Source organism: Zeus faber, assembly GCF_960531495.2.
Source record: "Zeus faber genome assembly, chromosome: 14".
Classification (NCBI taxonomy): domain Eukaryota; kingdom Metazoa; phylum Chordata; class Actinopteri; order Zeiformes; family Zeidae; genus Zeus; species Zeus faber.
The window spans coordinates 27,184,699-27,203,813 of NC_137200.1; the positions used below are offsets into that span (position 1 = coordinate 27,184,699).

The window sequence follows — 19,115 nt, forward strand, 5'->3', positions numbered from 1 at the left end:
GGGGAGGGGGATGATACTTTGGCTGAACCTGGAAGGACAGCAGCCCAAACCGACCCCACCATCCCCAGCCACCACTCCTCCCCGGAGGCGGGTTTGGGCCCCGCTCCGCAGCGGGTCCCACCGATCCCCGCGCCGCCGCCTCGCCTCGGAGATGAGTTAGTCTGTTTTGGCTTTGTGGCCGGTATTTCCGTTCCGTTCGTCCATTTTTATTTCTTCGTAGAATTAAAGAGATCCAGAAATCAGGCTTGCGCGGGCGTTTCTACCGCTTTCTTTAAATGCACCGCCCAAATCCAACGGGGCGGTTTAGTGGAACGGAGATTAAGCCTATCGCACTTTCAATCTGGACTAAATGAAATAGCCTTTCTTGGTCTAAAACAGAAGGAAATTAAATCTTTGGATTATTGGATGTGGCCTCCGCGTCGACCTCGACAACAGATCTGGACTAACAACTAAGCGACCTTAAATTAAGCAGCGTCTCAGAGAGGCATTTTGAATTTCTGGATTAATTTAAGTCGGATTATCTTACTCCTGGTTTAGATAAAATAACCGTCTGCAAAACCGCCCAGCAACTGTCGATAAAAAAAATCAATGCAACTCATCTATCGTATATTTTGGGGCCACACTGATCTCCCAGTATTCTTGAAGGGTCAGTTTGAAAATGCATAAAGTTGATTATTGCGTGTGATACACCGCCGGGCATTAGTCACCTGTGCTCCTGCAGCAAGGTACTTCAGGTACTTATCACCGAAATAAGTTTCCATGGTGGGACGCGCAGCTTCCAAAAGACGGAACAGAATCGGGTTTTTAGTTCAGTCGATCAGTGGCCGCAGTCGTCAGAACGCTGGGCGGACGGACGGACGCCTTCCCGCCTGCGCCCGGACACGCCACCGCCCGGCCGCACTCCAAACACAAACCACCAGCACCAGCAAGGTTACACCACGGCGCACCGAAGGGCGGGCTGTCGGCCGACGGGCCCCGCCTCCCTCCCACCTCCATCTCATTTTCTCGCCCGGCTGCAGCGCGCTCTCTCTCTCTCCGCCTCCTGCCTCACTCCTCTCCTCTTCTCCCCCAATCGCCTCCCCCCTCCCCACAGACCTGCAGAGCTGCGGCTGCACGGTGATTACAGCCGAGCGGCGGGGACACGTTTCAACTTTTATAAAGGAAAAATCTGGTGGGGGGAGGGGGGGGGGCGGAGGCGGTGAAGGCAGAGGGCGTCGAGCAGGAGTGCTCCAGCAGGACGAGCGGAGGAAGGGACGGCCCTAGGGGGGGGGCTCTAGAAAGCCTGTAACTGAGACTCTTTTGTCTTTTTTGCTCAGCAGCGCAGCTCAGTTCCTCCTGGTAGTTTGCCAGAGCAGGAGTTGGACTTCTGGCGCACGCGGTACGTTCATACGTGGTGTATTACACCATGGTTTGGTTGATCCGATGAGGGCAGATGTTTGGCTGCATGTTGTTAAACTTCCCTTCCCTAAAGCCACGGGAGGCTTTTTCACTACTACCTGACTGTCTTTGTGATGGATAGGTTTGTCATGCAAGAGCATCACTTTCCTTTCTACTCTGTAGAGAGTAAAAGACCGACAGACAGACAGACAGACAGACAGACAGACAGACAGACAGACAGACAGATAGATGGATTAAAAAAACAGAAAAACAATTAAAAAAATAATAATAATAGTGACCCGGAAGAAATTGACCTAAAAAAAATTGGTGAAATACAATAACTTATTAAATAAACCTGACAGTGAACCAGAAAACTGAACTTAAGATGATAAGGAATAGGTAATGTACAATAAATCTAATGGCAAAAAAAAATGTATATAAGCATTAAAGAAATGTACAGAAACCAATAGGAAAATAAAGTTAAAATTAAACAGTAAACAGAATGGCCTTAAATCTTATCAATGACCAGTGGAATCCCTTTGTATTCCCATAAATATATATCAGAGCAACCTTTTGGATTTAACGTTTATTACCAAAAACACGCTAAATTAACCCTGTGTCATATTTATAATGGAAAATGAATTTACGAGGTAGCGGGAACACACACTATCAGCCTGATCATAGCCCTTATAAATAGCACACCGCTTATAATGACACGCTGCATTATTTATGTAAATGCCATGAAAATAAACTGCTTTCCCCTCAATTAGAGAGCACATCCCTTCATGGCCACAATTTACCATCTTCTAATACCTACTTCCAGCATGATAAGGCTCCGTGTCCCAAAGCAAAAGTCGTCTCATGAACATGACAATGAGTTCAATGTTCGTCGGTTTCCTTCCCAGTCACCAGATCGGAGCATCAATGTGCTGCTGACAAATCTTTTCAGTGAGTGTGTGTGAGTGTGTGTGTGTGTGTGTGTGTATATATATATATAGATATGTGTCTGCGTGTGTAGATATGTATATGTTTTTGTGTGTGTGTGTGTGTGTGTGTGTGTGTGTGTGTGTGTGTGTGTGTGCATGTGTGCTACATGTGCTGCATCTGTCTATGTGTATGTACAGTATATACATATATATATATATATATATATATAAATAATTAATCTTATTGTCATCTACTATTATAAATGTATATTTCCAACCATTCTAGATTCAATCCACATTCCCTGGCATAATCTATGTCGTAAAAGTGATTCTGGAATATTTTAATTATACCTTACAAGTTGAATAACAAAACTGGGGGGGGGGGGGGGGGGGTGTCACAGGCTTTCAATGGTCCTTAAATTTTCGAGATTGACATTCAAACAGTACAAGCACCTCAAGGACCCGGTAAGAACCCTGTTTTTCCAGAGGCGCGTGGGTGAAACGTTGTAAAAGTCACCACATGTTTTGTACGGGTTCCAGTGGAAGAGAAGCAGGGATGGGGGGGGGGGGGGGGGTCAAGGGTTACCAGAGTCATTCTCTACAGTCAAACACTGACATCTACAGGACACACAAAAAGTAATGTATCTCATCTTGCAGGAGGCACAGATCACACTTAAAATACTCACTTAAGAGCGTGAACATACGTAAATACCAGCCCGGGCGCGACGGACACAATGAGCCTGAGCAGTCGGCGGCCTGTGAGCAGACAAGCTAAAAAAAAACGACAAAAAAGCACCACCCACAACATCGAGGTAATGAGGACTTAAGCGAATCTATGCATGGCGACGGTGATGATGGATGAGGAAACGCATCATGTCACGGGTGGTTTCTGAGCGTGGGCTCTTACCAGCGTCGACACGGCCGAGGTGTACATTGGAGTGTGCCCCGTGGACATCAGCACCGGCTGCAAAACAACAAGAAGTACAGGGTGATTGTGGGCACAGGGCTTGATGGGCGGACACCGCGGGTTCAATTTTCTGCTTTTTCTTTTACACACACACACGCACGCACGCACGCACGCACGCACTTAAGCATGCACGTACACACGCACACGAGTTCTACACTTGGGGAATAAGTCAAAATGAAATCACAAATCAATGAATTATTTATTATATTATATATTCATAATAATAGTTTATAATAGCTAACATAATAATATATTTTATTATATATTATTATTATATATTATTATTTAAAAAAATAGATATTACATTAAATTAAATCCATTATTTATGGTTTTCTTTGATGAAATTGGTAAAAATAGGTTAATTAAATATTGAGCTTTTGGGAAACAGACAACGCAAGGGCCACACAGGATGGCCCTTGATATAGTGGTATTGGCAAGCAGGTCGCCATGGTGTTATTTTCATATGGAGGCGGCACATTTTGACCCTGTTTACACCTGGCATTGACGTGCGTCTCTGTCGATCCGATCACCAACGACGCGTTAATGCCCAATAATACCCGATGCGTCCTCAACGCGGTTTGAGGTCTCGTTGTTAGACCACATTCAGGGCTGATCTGGGCAGCAGGGGGCCACAACCAAGGACCGCCTAATCCACTGACGTCCATTGCCTAGGCGGAAGTACGTGTTCAACGGTGTCACATTAAAGTCTGGAAATTGAGAAAGACTCTCTGCTACAGAAGTGCAGTATTTATTTTTTACAAGTAAAGTATTTACAGGAAAATATATATATTATTTTAATAAATCAAGTCCCATAGCGACGGAAAGCAACGTGCGTGTTGCGGCACAGGACATCGGGGACACGCAGGTTTTTGGTTTTTTTTGCGACGGGACAGAACGGGACAGTCCCTCAGTTCAGTTGTGTTGAAAATGTTTTGTCCCATAAAAGTAGGAAACAAACGAAAATAAATACGTCTAGAACAAAAACTAATTAAAAGCGGGTTAGCGTTACAATTTTTCATTTTCCATACAAGTAAGAAACCAAGACGCAAAACAAATCAAAATCTCTCCTCGATGAGACGACATAATATGTGTCTAATTTCCTGTATTATAATAACATTATACATTACATCTTTATTCTAACACGTTAGATTTGATTCGATCAGAGCGGGGGAAGTGAGACCCCACCACAAGCGGTCACTCGAGACGCAGGCGGAGACGCATTCTAATGCCAGGTGTGAGCGGACGTGCTCATCATCATCATCATCATCATCATCATCACCAACGTCATCATCGTCATCATCGTCATCGTCATCATCATCATCATCATCATCGTCACATTTTTTTACTTAATTCTGTTGGAGTAATACAAGGACGTTGAGGCACCATCTATTCCAACACTGACTTCTTAATTTTTACAAAACCACCCCACGTGACTCAGGAAGTCATACGATATCCGACCGAAGTATGTTCAAATGTCCCCGCGCAGCCCCCCTGGGGGGACCAGCTCCGGCCACACACCCCATTTCCAGCCCCGAAGTCGTGAAAAGACTCAAAAGAGTCAATAAAAGCCCAGAGGCGAATTATTCACGCGGCTCGTCTTCTCGGACGCCCGACGGAGCCTGCCAAAAGTGAGCAGGGGACAGATGGCTCCCACACCCCAACGCCCACCCAGCACACACAAACAAACCACGTCCAAAAAGGCATCCAGTACAGACCCAGTACAATAGGCACGGGCAACGCGGACGAAATGTCTCGACCTGGACCTTAACCCCGCCCCCGCCTCTCCGCACAGCTTTGGGGCGCGGCGAGGGGAGCCTGTGCCGGGAGCCGACGAATGCTGACGAAAATCATTGTTGGAAAATAGAACAACATTTAAAAAAAAAAAAGAAATAGAAGAAAAAATAAAGTAAAAAGACATTTTTTTGATGAACCTCACTGAGACGCTCTTCTTATGTGTGGCCCTCACTACTTAGAGGAAAACGAGCTTCCTCCAAAGGGACACTGCGGTTTTTTGGGAAATTCTCTTTACGTTTTCTGCGTCTGGAGCCCAGATAGCGACTGAAGCCATGCTAACTGAAGGCATGCTAACTGAAGGCATACTAACTGAAGCCATGCTAACCGAAGCCACGCTAACTGAAGCCATGCTAACTAAAGCCATGCTAACCGAAGCCATGCTAACCGAAGGCATGCTAACTGAAGGCATGCTAACTGAAGGCATACTAACTGAAGCCATGCTAACCGAAGCCATGCTAACCGAAGCCATGCTAACTAAAGCCATGCTAACCGAAGCCATGCTAACCGAAGGCATGCTAACCGAAGGCATGCTAACCGAAGGCATGCTAACTAAAGCCATGCTAACTGAAGGCATGCTAACTGAAGGCATACTAACTGAAGCCATGCTAACCGAAGCCATGCTAACCGAAGCCATGCTAACTAAAGCCATGCTAACCGAAGCCATGCTAACCGAAGGCATGCTAACTGAAGGCATGCTAACCGAAGGCATGCTAACTAAAGCCATGCTAACTGAAGCCATGCTAACCACGGCTGCAGAGGGAACCATCCACCCTAGCTGCTGGGAAACGACGGAATACGCCTTCCGGCATCTCCGAGTCGGGGACGTCATTTAAGCAAAACGTCTTGCGTCAAGATCTTACTGTAGTCGTTTCAAACGCTGCTACGTCGAACTTTTGATTAACGGTTGATGAGGGCATAGTGATTACCAGCTACGTGCCGCTGGTGAAACTCATAGCGCGCTGGTGCGGTAGGGTTGCCAGTTCAGTCGGCTGAAGTTTTGTGGAAAGTGATGATCGAGTGCGAGGCATTTCAGTTTTTACCTGGCAACCCCTAAGCTTTTGTATATATATATATATATATATATATATATATATACAGTGTTTACACACACACACACACACACACTATATATTGCATGTGAAACATTTTAAAATGGTACCGGGCCGAAGACAAATAAGCATCACAGGGGCTTCCAAAGCCCTGACTCAAAGTAAACGCGGCGTGAACTCTTCTGAAGGCATCGTCCGCCCGCTCCCTCCGCTCACAATCTCCATTTCCATCGACCCCTCGTCTTGTCTGCTCGTTCCGCTCTGCTCCAGCCGCTAATGCGTCTGCGGCACGCCGGCGCGCCCCTGCCAGGTGTCGCTCACGACGCCCCCGAGGTGCTCAGGTGATTAATCACAGGCGTCGATGCATCTTGGCTTCATTTGCACCTCACCATTATATCATAAGCTCTTTCTGGATAAAACCCAAACGCTTAGGACGCCTAATAATCAGGACGGTGAGTTTCCGTTAGACTTAAAGCTGGTGATGGAGTGTATACCCTGGAAATTAATGGGGAAGAACATTTTTAATTAAACAGAGGTTAAACTTGACCCAAAGCAGATTTGGGATGGATATAATGTGTTGTAAAGCTCATTAGAAGTTTTTAAGAGGGATTGCTCTTAAAGCTGTTCGGGCTCGGGGCATATTTTGTCCCCCAGGGGGCAAATTAGAAGTGACGGTATTGATTTTGAGCGTATAGTTCGGTGAATTGTTTGCGCGGCCGAAACTTACAGCACATTTGGGGCCGATATTTAACGGCCCTTAACAGTCACGGCGAAGACCCACTGGGACTTCATTTCAAGGGTGACTATCCTAATTGACTTTTGTGAAGTTATTGTGTGTTTTTTTTTTTGCGAAACTAAAGATTAGCGCCGTCTTCCACGGGGATTGTTCTCTGAAAATGAAACCAAACCCAATGGCGATGGCATGTGTGCCAAAATGCACGTCCTCACCTTGACGGGAGAGATGTGTGTGTGCGGCGTGTAGCCGTGCAGAGCCTCCATGGCAGCAAGGTTCTTGTCGCTCATGTGAAGCATCTCAGCACTTTTCCCCGGAGCCAGATGGGCAGGACTGTGCTCCAAGGGGGGCGTCTCCTCATCCTGGTACCTGTACTTCTGCAAAACACACGCACACACGCGCACAAAAAGAAACACAGCGGGGTGAGGGAGGACCTGGGAGGGTCTATCGAGGGAATCCTCGGCGACATAGATAGCGGCAGTAATTACACGCAGCAGCGGCACGGCAAAAATTGAAGGTGAGCCTTCCTTCCCGCCGCCCACTTGGGCGCAGGGCGGCGTAACGTTTGGTCGCTCTCAAGGCTCCTCGGCATTATCTGTTAGTTCAGTCCCTTCCAGCGGTACCGTATACATTTTTTTTTGCCAACATCAGCCAATCAATATCTTTCTTATTTATTCAGCAAAAGCAGGTGGACAGGGTACTCCCAAATTTAACCCCTGGTTACTACGAGCTACGAACGCCTTCTGAATGCAATGCAGATCAGTGCAACGCACAATTTCTAAATGCAGTCAAAGTAGTGATGTTATTCAAAGAAGACTTTAATCCAAAAACAAAAAAAAAAAAAAAAACTTTTTCGCAAAAATCATTCTCCTCTATTTCAACTACAGCTACAACTACAACTGCAGTGCGCGTTCAAAACAAAAACACCGGGGAAATAGTCTTTCTCGGGGAAAAAAAACACACCCAAGTCGCACTTCCTGAAGCACTGGCTGTTTGCTTGTTTATTCAAAGTTTATTAATATTACACTTGTCACGTGTAATATTGTGTGTGTCCACACCAAACATGCCTGTAATATTACACTGCACGTCCTTGTGTGAAGTGTGATGTAGATCAGATAAACGGTTGTCGAGATAATCGAAGGACATACATACATACACACATACATACATACATACACATATACACACATACACGCAAACAGAGGGACAGAGATTCCTTCCTTTATAATCACAGTAGATACACGGCTGCAAAAGATCCACTTTTGGCTATTTTTTGTAAAAATATATATTATTTTTGTACATTTTGTACATCTGTTAATCAATGCACCAATCTTTACCATGACAAATTCCTCGTATATGAAAATGTACTAACTTATTGTGATTCAAATGATGTACTGCATTTCACCACGACCAAGTGGTGAATTTAAATGATGTATTGATAAAAATTCAGATTCTGAGAGTATTAGTCTGTACACGTCTTGCGTGTAAAGCACATCCGCACATGAAGACAGAAGAAGTCGAGACCTTCGAACGGCGCCACCAGGGGTCCCGGAACAGGTCGGCGCTCCTCCACAGCGTATGGAGCGACCGGAAGAAGCGAGGCAGAACATGTCGGCTCCTTCCTCGAAAAAAAAACCTACTCCCCCTCCCCGACATCCCCACACCTGGGAACGGCGCCAGCAGCCCGCCGCGCTAGCCACACATGGTAGGGCACATTCACGGCTGGATCACACTGAATTTTCCACGCTCGCAAACACATCGGAGGGTGGGCAGCGTCCCGGTGCAATCTGCCACTCCGCTCCCAAGGTTTCAGCTTTGTGTGTCTCTCGCCGGCAAATCCGCGGCCGACGAGCGGCCGACAAGCGGCCGACAAGCGGCCGACAAGCGGCCGACAAGCGGCCGACAAGGGGCCGACAAGCGGCCGACGAGCGGCCGACGAGCGGCCGACAAGGGGCCGATGAGCGGCCCCCCGCGCCGCGGCCACGCTCCACCCCATAGCACTGTGGGTGCGAACGGAACCGGTGGGGAGGGTCGTCCCAACGCCGGTGGAGGACGCGCTCCTCTGTTTTTTTTTCGTTTTCGGAGGCAGACGTGAAAGGGGGCGCGTCGCCATGGCCCCGTCCGAGACAGGCTGCCTAGCAACTAGAGCGGAGCGGGGAGCGCGGCTCCTCCGGCAGGGGCTGCGAAGCCACAGAGCTGGATCACATTACACCGAAGCAGCAGGAAAGGGAAGGAGGGAAAGAGAGACAGAGATGAAGGAGAAAAAAAATGGTTGGGAGGGGTAAAGCAGGGGAAAAACAAATCCGGGAGAGCATGCGGGGAGATGAATATTTCTTGACGGCAAACCCTCTCGAATAACGGGTTAGTAAGCACATACAAAGTGTATGCCGTACGCTGCAGGTAGTCCTGCTGCAAAGAAATCTCACAGATGCAGTATTTTAGGATCATAGACTGGTTACTGTTAAAATCATCAGTTCTCTATGCCGGACAATCCGCAACAACAGAAAAAAGGAATTACACCGTCAATAAATAACTATTGGTTAATGAAAGCCTAGACCAGTGATCCTCAAACGTGTTCATGTCAAGGACCCTCAGTTTGATACACCGTAGGCCACAGACCCCATTTGATGAGATTTTGTCCCTGGGAGCCCAATCGGAGAACGTTTTATTGTTATGATGTGATTTAGTCCAGAGTCCCACACACACGTCTGTGCTACAGTCAGGGAGGTAACCGTGAAACTGGGATCAAACCAGTCATTGCTGCACGCTCTCTAACTCTAGTGTGACTATTATTCGTTTTTTGCTGGGGACCCCACGCGGAGGGCCACTGATCTTGACCACTGATCACTGAATGACATCACAGCCTAGAGCATCAAACTATCAGGTTATTTATTTGGTGAATATTTCTAATTGGCTTATTATACCGTGTATTTGCCATTGTATGTCAATATGCTGGTAATTAATGAGTATTTACAAATGTAAATATGTATATATACGTATATGCCATGATCGCAAATTTAAATGAATTTGGGATAAGGGATTAATCAATTATTATCTAATTTTATTGTAAGTAGTGTATTTGAATTTTAAAAAACTGATCTGTGTTTTTAACTCAGGGCTAAACAGCAATTTTCCAGGTTGCCGTTCCCTCGGGTCGCGAGACACAAGCGCTCTGTGTGTTTAGCTATGACTTATCATACAACGTAGATGAACAAAGTGAGCAGTACCGTCTGTAAAACCTTGGGCAAATGCGGCACAAGCCGGTTTCTGTATTTTTGAAAGCCTCTTTTCTTTTTTTTCAAAGTTCACCAATTAAACTGCCTTTCAACAAGTTAATAGAGGTCCCTGAGGTCCCCAATACATGTCTTTGACGGTTTTTTTTGCTGGAAATACCACTCGGATGATGCAGTCTAACCATTCTAACATGCCTCTACAACCCTCCCGTTCTCGACGGGCTGTTTTTGCATCGCAGCTTTAAATGCAAAGGAGCTGCTGCTGCCACCGCCGCACTCCGGAACTGGTTGTGGCTTTCCGGCTGTGCCTTGGTATTGATTCCTCTTTCTTTTGAAAGATTTGTGCTGGTCCGTGCAGCCAACAACAGAGCACTTCCCATGCTTAGCTCTTAGGGTCGACATAATGCTAGCGGGTCCGGCGCATGCGAGAAAAAAATGACGCACCTTCGCAAAGGATGGGTTTTTTTTAAACGGTGGGTGGAGATACTCAGGTGGGGGGGCGGTCTCATTCTTATGAGCCCACACCTTGATGTAGGAGGGGGCGGACAATCTGAACGGGGTGTTTCAGGACATGTTTGCGGACATAGGCAGCCCACAAAAAAGTGACCGGGTCATCTTACTTCACAGTTTGTGTGTTGGTAGGCCCATCAGAGACACAAATGTAGGTGCACGAGGACTGAAAAAGTCAGTTTTTCATAATACTGTTGGTCCCCTTTTATTTAAGAAGACTTTATTTTTTCCATAGGAACTGGAATAGGACTCGCAATGTCTGCCATTCTAGAATTTCTCATCCAATACAACCGCACTACGCAAATACAAAGGCTGTCACTGCGTCGTGTTCATTTGGGTTTTCCGGATGATTCCAATGCCAGTGTTTTCCATTGATGTAGGGAAGGCTCACGTTTGATACGTGATACTTAAGTTGATACTGAATGGGTTTACGTGATTGGATTTTTTTCATCACAAAATAAATGTGAATCTAGTCTTTTTACATTTTCACCTTAAAGTGCAGCAGGCTTCTCCGTACAACCTACGCCATTACGGCAGAATCACGCTTGAATTTCAGCAGATGATGATGATGATGATGATGATGATGATGAAAAGTGTCATGGTCAATATTTGAACGTCACCATTAGAAGAAGGGATCTTTGGACCAGTACTAGTCGGAAAATTGTTGTACATACGCCACCACTATGCAATGGGAACCAAATGTTGGAATAAGTTCTCAACAGTCAGTACATAAGATAAAAACAGATCATATGTGCTTTATTTGCTTTGGCATTGGGGATCCGCATGTGAGTGGGTTTATTCCACTATACGAGGCATTTGTCATGGTGATTATTGGTGCGTGTCTACAGGCGATAAACATTTGAAAAAAAAAGCTGAACAGTATGAGAAAAGAATTATACTAGAATAAAAAAAAAATTGTAAAAGCAAAACAAAAGAAAATATATTTTGCCGAATATACACAAATAGCCCCCCAAAAAATACAAAACTGATATATTCACATCTATCTAAAAAAAAATACAGAATATACAAATGTGATTCTACACACAGAGTTTATGAATTATTCTATGTATTTACTAAGTTGCAGAGATGACCCAAATCCCATTCTCCAAGATCCAAGCATAATCCAATACGGCTCCCGTGTCTCGTAGCATGATAAACGCTTTCATCGAGCACTTACAGTGAGGTCTGTTACACAAGCCGAAACAATGAAGGATGGAAAGCTCAGGTGGTCTTACACATTCACAGCTGAGGACCAGAAGAAGAACAAACTATGGGCATAAAATAACTTTCCCAAACCAGTTTACCCTTCCATGGAAGACCTACGAGGTAGCGGCTGGAATAGTGAAAAGATAATACAACTTAGTCAACCTGTTTAATGTTTAATCATTTGTGAAATTGCACTGTGCTCCTGTGTACATTTCCTTCAATTTAAGCGTTTACCCCAATTCTATTTTCTTGGGTGTATAAGGCTAAAATAGAACTCAAAATTTGAATTCCCTTATTAATTCCTTCATAGTTTAAAATGTTAACATTTTGATTATTGTTCAGTTGTTTTTAATACTGTTCCTTGATGACATTGGCAGATTTTTTTTTAAGACGTACAGCACCACTGGTCCAGCACAGTCAGGATCCTGGCCTTCAGGAAAATTCAGCCTTCGAGATGATAGACCTTACTGGCTCAATAACATCAATTATGTATCACTGAAAGAAAATAAATATTTATTGTCAGTTCTGTCAAGCAAATGCTGAGAAAATTGATCCCTAAGGTCATTGGAATCTTTTCTTTGACGTTAAATTGACTTAGTCCGAAATATCGATTAATATCAACAAAACTGCTTGATAGCTGTAGCCAGCTGACAATCTTTTACTATCACACACCGATCAGCCACATCATTGAAAGCACCACTAATAACACTAATATTGTGTAGCTTCCCCTCGTGACGCCAAAACAGCCGTGACCCGTGGAGGCATGGACTCCACCAGACTCTAAAGGTGTCCTGTGGTATCTAGCACCAAGACGTTAGCAGCAGATCCTTTAAGTCCTGGAAGTTGGGAGGTGGGGCCCCCATGGATCGGGCTTGTTGTTCCGGCACATCCCACAGGTGCTCCATCGGATCGGACAGTAACCCCACCCATCCACACGATGTAGAATAAAGCGTGATTCATCAGACCGGGCCACCTTCTTCCATTGCTCCATGGTCCAGGTCTGACGCTCACGTGCTCATTGTAGGTGCTTTCAGTGGTGGACAGGGGTCAACATGGAGACTCTGAGCGCTCCCATACGCAGCAAGCTGTGATGCACTGTCTTTTCTGACACCTTTCTATCATAGCAGCATTAACTTTTTCAGCAATTTGTGCTACAGTAGCTCTTCTGTGGGATCGGACCAGTTCACCGGTCGTCCTTCCTTGGAGCACTTTTGGTAGGTACTAACCACTGCATACCGGGAACACCCCACAAGACCTGTCGTTTTGGAGATGCTCTCACCCACGTCCAGCCATCACAATTTGGCCCTTGTCAAAGTGGCTCAGATCCTTACCACGCCCATTTTTCCTGCTTCCAACACATCAACTTCAACAACTGACTGTTCACTTGCTGCCTGATACATCCCACCCCTTGACAGGTGCCACTGTAACCAGACGATCCAGGTTATTAAATTCACCGGTCTCTTGATCGGTCTCTACACTATGAGTTGATCCATCGTAAGAACGGCTGTCTCTAGTCTAGACCAACAAATAGCAGCATAGAACTCAACAAGACCAAGGTCCGATCGCAGAGTCCTAAATGTCTATTACGTCAGGAATGAAAGATGTTGCTCGTTCTTCCAGGGAGCACCCAAAAATCCATACACAGCCCCCAAAGCGCCAAAGAAGCTTCCACTGAAGCGTTGAGTTGGATTCTGTTCTTCACCAGAAGCACTGTGTCAGCGGACCAGAGAGGTTGGTCCAGGTTCACGATAGGCGATAAAGGTTTTGTAACCTTCTTTCATTCCCAAGAAATCCCAAGAACTCGAAGCAGGTTCACCTCCACACAGCGGCCACGGCATCAAGACCGCGTCAATAAAGTGGAAATAAAATGAAATCTCTCGTTGACAGTTTGGTCATACAGCTCCACGGGGACGCTGTGAGTGAATCAGGATGCCGTAAAAACACGTCAAGGACGCTCAGTCGAAACGTACATTTACAAAAACCACTCCAGATTAGGGGAATCTGGTTGAACTACTTTGAACCAATGATCCCTCTTTGTGCCAGCGACCGTTTTTATTTACGGTGCGGTAGATTTTGCGGAGGCTGTACCTCATTAAAACCAATGAACCTCAGGCTATAAAACAAAACAAAAAAGCCTCTTGGTTGCGGAGGACTCCAGGGGATACTTCCAACACAGGGTATTGATATTGAGGGAACGGAATACGGAAGAAAATAAATACCTCAGTGACTTAGGAAATAATAATGTTCATGTACTATTAACCTCAAAAGAAGCGGTGATTGGGGCCGCGTCTGAGCTCCAACAAGGAACCGCCTCTTATGAACTTATTTTATTTTATTACTAAGAGCGGGGAAATAAAATGTCTTTGTGGAATAGCTGTCTGCCCTGTTTTGAAAGAAAGCCTACAATATGTCTGGAACTGTGTCGTCGAGAGGCTACAGTGCCGGGTATCACTGTTGATATAACATTTATAAAATGTTGAAAAAAAAACAACAACTCAGTTTCGAAAACAGGAAGTATTTTCTGTATATGTTATACCAAAGGGTGGAAAAAAGGTTGTCAAGCCATGCATTTCATCAGGTTTTTCAGGGTTTCGTCTACTCTTTTGCAAATCCTCTCTGTACACGCTAGCATAGGAAACTAGAAACAGGAAGTTGCATCGCTTTATTAAAAAAATAAAATAAATTATGATGACTTCTCATCAAATATCTCATATTTCAGAATCTAACTCAGCTTCATTGCACTATAACACACACGCATGCACCCACGCACACACACACACACACACACACACACACACACACACACACACACACACACACACACACACACACACACACACACACACACACACACACACACACACACACACACACACACAGAGTCTCCCCTCCCCCCCTGCCTGAACAAGCATGCACATGCCATTTTTATGCTTACAACTATAAATTGCACTGGGGCATTGTGCTGCTATACATCAGCACACCTCCCCAAGCACTGCTTTATTTTTTGCTTACAGCATTTGTAATCATTCAAAGGGAATCAAATAGTAGCATGCTGTGAAACGGCAATAGATGGGTGACGGGGTAAGAGGCTTTGGGTCCCAGAATGCACGTTTTCTTTAATTACACATACGTTATGCACAGCACGTACATGCACACACGGTTATGAGTGCACACGCAGCACAACGCAGGGAGCGCGGCCGTCGACAAGGTCATGTGACGCTCACATGTTTTTTTTAGCTCAGCTCCCACTTCAAGCTTCACCCGTCATCTGTTGGTCTTTTTTTGTTTGTTTCAATTAGTAAATGTTTTTCTTGCGTATTGGCACGAGTGCTCAAGGAAAGAAAGAGGGAATTGGAGTGTAAATGTAACTATTCCTCTATGGGGATGTAGCTCTAAAACGGGCATTTGGTCTTTGTTTTGTCCTCAAGGACTGTCACCATTTCTACAGCACACCGACTGATAATTGATGATGGAAACTCGCCGCTGCTGATAAGGAAACCTGCAAAAGTTGGCAACAGTTGACGTTATGTATGTGTGTATGTATGTCTGTCTGTCTGTCTGTCTGTCTGTCTGTCTGTCTGTCTGTCTGTCTGTATGTATGTATGTATGTATGTATGTATGTATATACGATGTGATGTTAAATAAGCCATTAGTGGACTTATTAGAAAAACATATTTAGTCCCCCAATGGTCAACCATTAGTCCACCATATTATGCTATTTCTCATAATTCCAGCTCCTATAAAGAGCCTGAAGAACAACCGTGGGGTATGTCATCATCGTCAATGCGAATATTGATTTATCGCCCGGCCCTAAGTTGCTGAGCAGTAATCAAGATAGCCAGCCCTTCCCTCGCCCTCCCCGGGTCACAAGCTCAATGAAAGAAACATTATTAAATACTGAGGTTACCAAGATGGGTCCGATTGAAGATAACACGAACACACACACGCACGCACGCACGCACGCACGCACGCACGCACGCACGCACGCACGCGCACACACACACACACACACACACACACACACACACACACACAGCTTAAGACGCTTCCAGTACCATAATGAAAACAGGTCAAATTTGATGTGCTATGAAGTAATCCACAAGAAAGGTTGGCCAGTGCTTCACACAAGAACCGGTAAGCTCCGGTAACTACGGTTACTACGGTAACTAAAAAAAAGGCACAGCAGACTGCAACGGACCTCCGGCTGCGCTCTGATCTAATATTTTGACATTATCGCAACTGATCATATGACTGGTCACTCGGCGATGAGTGACAGCGGGCCCTCGCGGTGCCGCGAATAGCGCGGCGACCTGCGCCGGCTTCCGGTAAAAGCATCGGGAACGAATTCCCCCGGGGGCGCCGCTCATTGATCTCAAGGCGCAACAGCTCCTAAATCATTCATTACAATGATACATACTCGCAACCCAACCTGGACTGTGCAGAGTTCAGCAACTGGATTCTTTCTGCATTTGAAGTCATGAGCTGTACTGTAACTTTTTACAAGACGGGCTTTTTTAATCCGATTTAATTCAATTCTACATTCCATTTTGTATGAAAATGTAAATGCAGGTAATGGTGGAAAAACAACATTTATAATAAGGTTAGCTGCAGTTGCACTAAGGTCATGGAATTAAATCATATTATACGTATCCATCCAAGCGCACCGGCAGTGCAGTGCGGCGGCCGTCGCACTGCAATCTCTCTGACGATGAATAAATAAAGACAATGTCCATAAAATGTTACAATTGGTGAGTTTTTTTACGCCAAATGATCCGTTGTCGCGCTCATCAGGGCCAGTTTTCTGCTCAGACAAACTAAACTCATCAATGAGCAACTCTAATGTGCATTACACTGTTGAATCGTCCCGGCACAGCCCCTTTGATTAAACAAATTGTGTTATCATTCGTCCAAATATCTGCGGCAACGAGCATCACATTCCGCAAACCGCCCAACATTTAATCAGCTTCGACTGAACAGCTCGGCCCGTTTTTGAAGTCTCCCCTGGTTTCGTAGAACGTGCCCCGTGAGTTTGACTTCACCGGTTGTTCATTATGATCACTGAAAGGGAAATGAGGTCCGTGGGAGGGTGCCTTTTTATTGTCCTTTCTATGCGAGGGAGCAATTGTCTCGGATGGAGAACCAGAAGAACAAACGAGCCCAAAGGGCTCGGGACGTGCGGCTAAAAATTCCCCATCGACAAAACCAGGCGGCCCTCTCAGAGCCTCCCGAGGAGAATTACCCGACTCCGTTTGCATGTGCAAACTGCCACCCCCGCAAACGTAAAAAAACGCACGGCCGAAACAAAACGATCGGCAACCAAACGGGGGGGTTCCGACGTCTCACGACACGCAGGCGATCAACGGCGGAGCCTCGCGCAGGGAACAGCGGAAACTAAAAATGGCTAAAGGAGGCGTGCTGCACGGACACACGGCGAGACGGGAGCAGGCTGACGGACGAGTCTGAACCTTCCAAAAGCGTCATTCCAAAAAAGGCCTACGGAGCGGAACCGTTAGTAGCGCTCCATCCGAGCCGCAGCTTTCAATATGCACAGCACACGCTGCTGCACGCTGCTTATCCTCGAAAACCAACTACTACACCCTGTTGTTCTGTAAGGACATCCTTGAACCCAACCAGCGTAGAGTCCTGAATCCTGCAGTACAACATGGACGCTTTGATGAGGGATGATATTATTCCCCAAGGTCAACAGCAAAGATACTATGTATTTCGCCGACTGGGAGAGATGCAAGGAACCAAAACAGTGAAAGGCTGAAATCCAATTGCGTGGATATGTTTTGATGAGGCTCACCGTGAAACCTGCCCTGCACGGTGGGCACAGTGTACCGTGGAAAGAATTGGGCGTAATCCATTCCCTATCAATGGTCTTTAAATATCTTGTATGCCTCGCAGCATACACTACACTGACATAAAAGAGTGATTGGATTGGACCCATTGGTCAACTAAAAAAAAAAATAAAATTACACTCGAATAATTCTATTTTTAGACTCCATCAACCCAAAACGTGCATCTCCATCTCTCAATTTCCACACAACCTTCAGAAATATTCCCACAAACACAATTTCTTCAAGTTGATCCAATGACTCTGGTCACATTATGACGGACGCACGCTCTCTGCGTGTAAACCGCCGCTGGCTCCAGGCCATGAGCGTACAGCAGCCTGCAGGTCGGAGCCAAACGTGACGAGAACCAGCTCCTCCGAGCGTGCACACTGTACGGAGGAAAAGATGAAATGCTGCAGAAGGGATGACCAATGGCATCACGGGAGTGTGAAAGTGGAAAAATGCGTCTGTATCGCAGGGTAGGGCTGCGTGTCAACAATACAGATGCAGTTTTCTTTTTGAAGCAAAAAGTAAAAGTAAATTCTTTGTCATTGTATTCCATACACCCATCCCAATAATCCTGCGCATGGGATCGCATTGTATACTCTGTATATTTGACATATTTGAGTATTCTTGTTTTTGCCTTTTTCAGCCATTGTGTATATTGGACAAACGTTATTTTATTTTTATTTTTTTTTACTTTACTCTATATTCTGTTTTTTCATTATTATTATTATTATTATTATTATTATTATTATTATTATTATTATTATTATTATTATCATTATTATTATTATTCGAACCGTCTGTAGACGCGCACCAATAATCACCGTGACAAACTCATTTTCTATGTACGTGCACCTGGAGGAATGATTCCGATTCCGATTCCGATTCCGATTCGAAAGGCCTTCATTCACGTCAACCACACGCACGCACGCACGCAGCGCGCACCGGCTCCTCTCTTACCTTGCAGCCGAACATGAGCGACAGGGTTCGGTTGCTGCAGATGACCTTACACTGACACATCACCGGCGAGAGGCACTTGAGGCTCCGCACCGGCAGAGACATCAGACCGAAGCCCATCGGGCGGAGCTCACCGGCGCTGCACCTCCGGAGCCGCGGCGCACGACAGAAGCGCGGAGCGGCGGGGAGGAGGGAGGGCGGCTCCGGGGGAGGGAGGGGGGACCTGCTCCGTCCAGCGGCGATCTCACCGCAGCCCCGTCTCCCTGGAAGTCATCTTGTTTTCAATCACAGCTGGCACGTGTTGCCCCGTTGCCCTGTTGCCCCGTCGCCCCGTTGCCGTGTTGCCGTGTGCGCGGTCAGTCAGTGCACCGAGGTTTCCACACGAACAAGAAGATCTCTGGATAGCACAGGTCTCCCTCCCTCCCTCTCCTCCTCCATCTCTCTCTCTCTCTCTGTCTCTCCTCTTTCTCTCTCCCCCCTCCATCTCCCCCCTCCTTCGCTCCTCTCTCCCCCACCCCCT

The 19,115-nt window shown here is 46.0% G+C and overlaps 1 protein-coding gene across 1 annotated transcript in view; it reads right to left on the minus strand.

The window, feature by feature from the left end:
• dlg4a (discs, large homolog 4a) overlaps nucleotides 1–18,715 on the minus strand; it is a gene marked incomplete at both ends in the record, with an annotated part of 43,807 nt that extends 25,092 nt beyond the window's left edge. Inside the window, 3 exons of the mRNA XM_080013579.1 lie at nucleotides 3,211–3,267; nucleotides 7,062–7,223; nucleotides 18,599–18,715. Coding sequence (XP_079869705.1) covers nucleotides 3,211–3,267; nucleotides 7,062–7,223; nucleotides 18,599–18,715 — 336 coding nt within the window. The remainder of the gene's footprint in view (nucleotides 1–3,210; nucleotides 3,268–7,061; nucleotides 7,224–18,598) is intronic.
• Nucleotides 18,716–19,115: the final 400 nt, after the last annotated feature.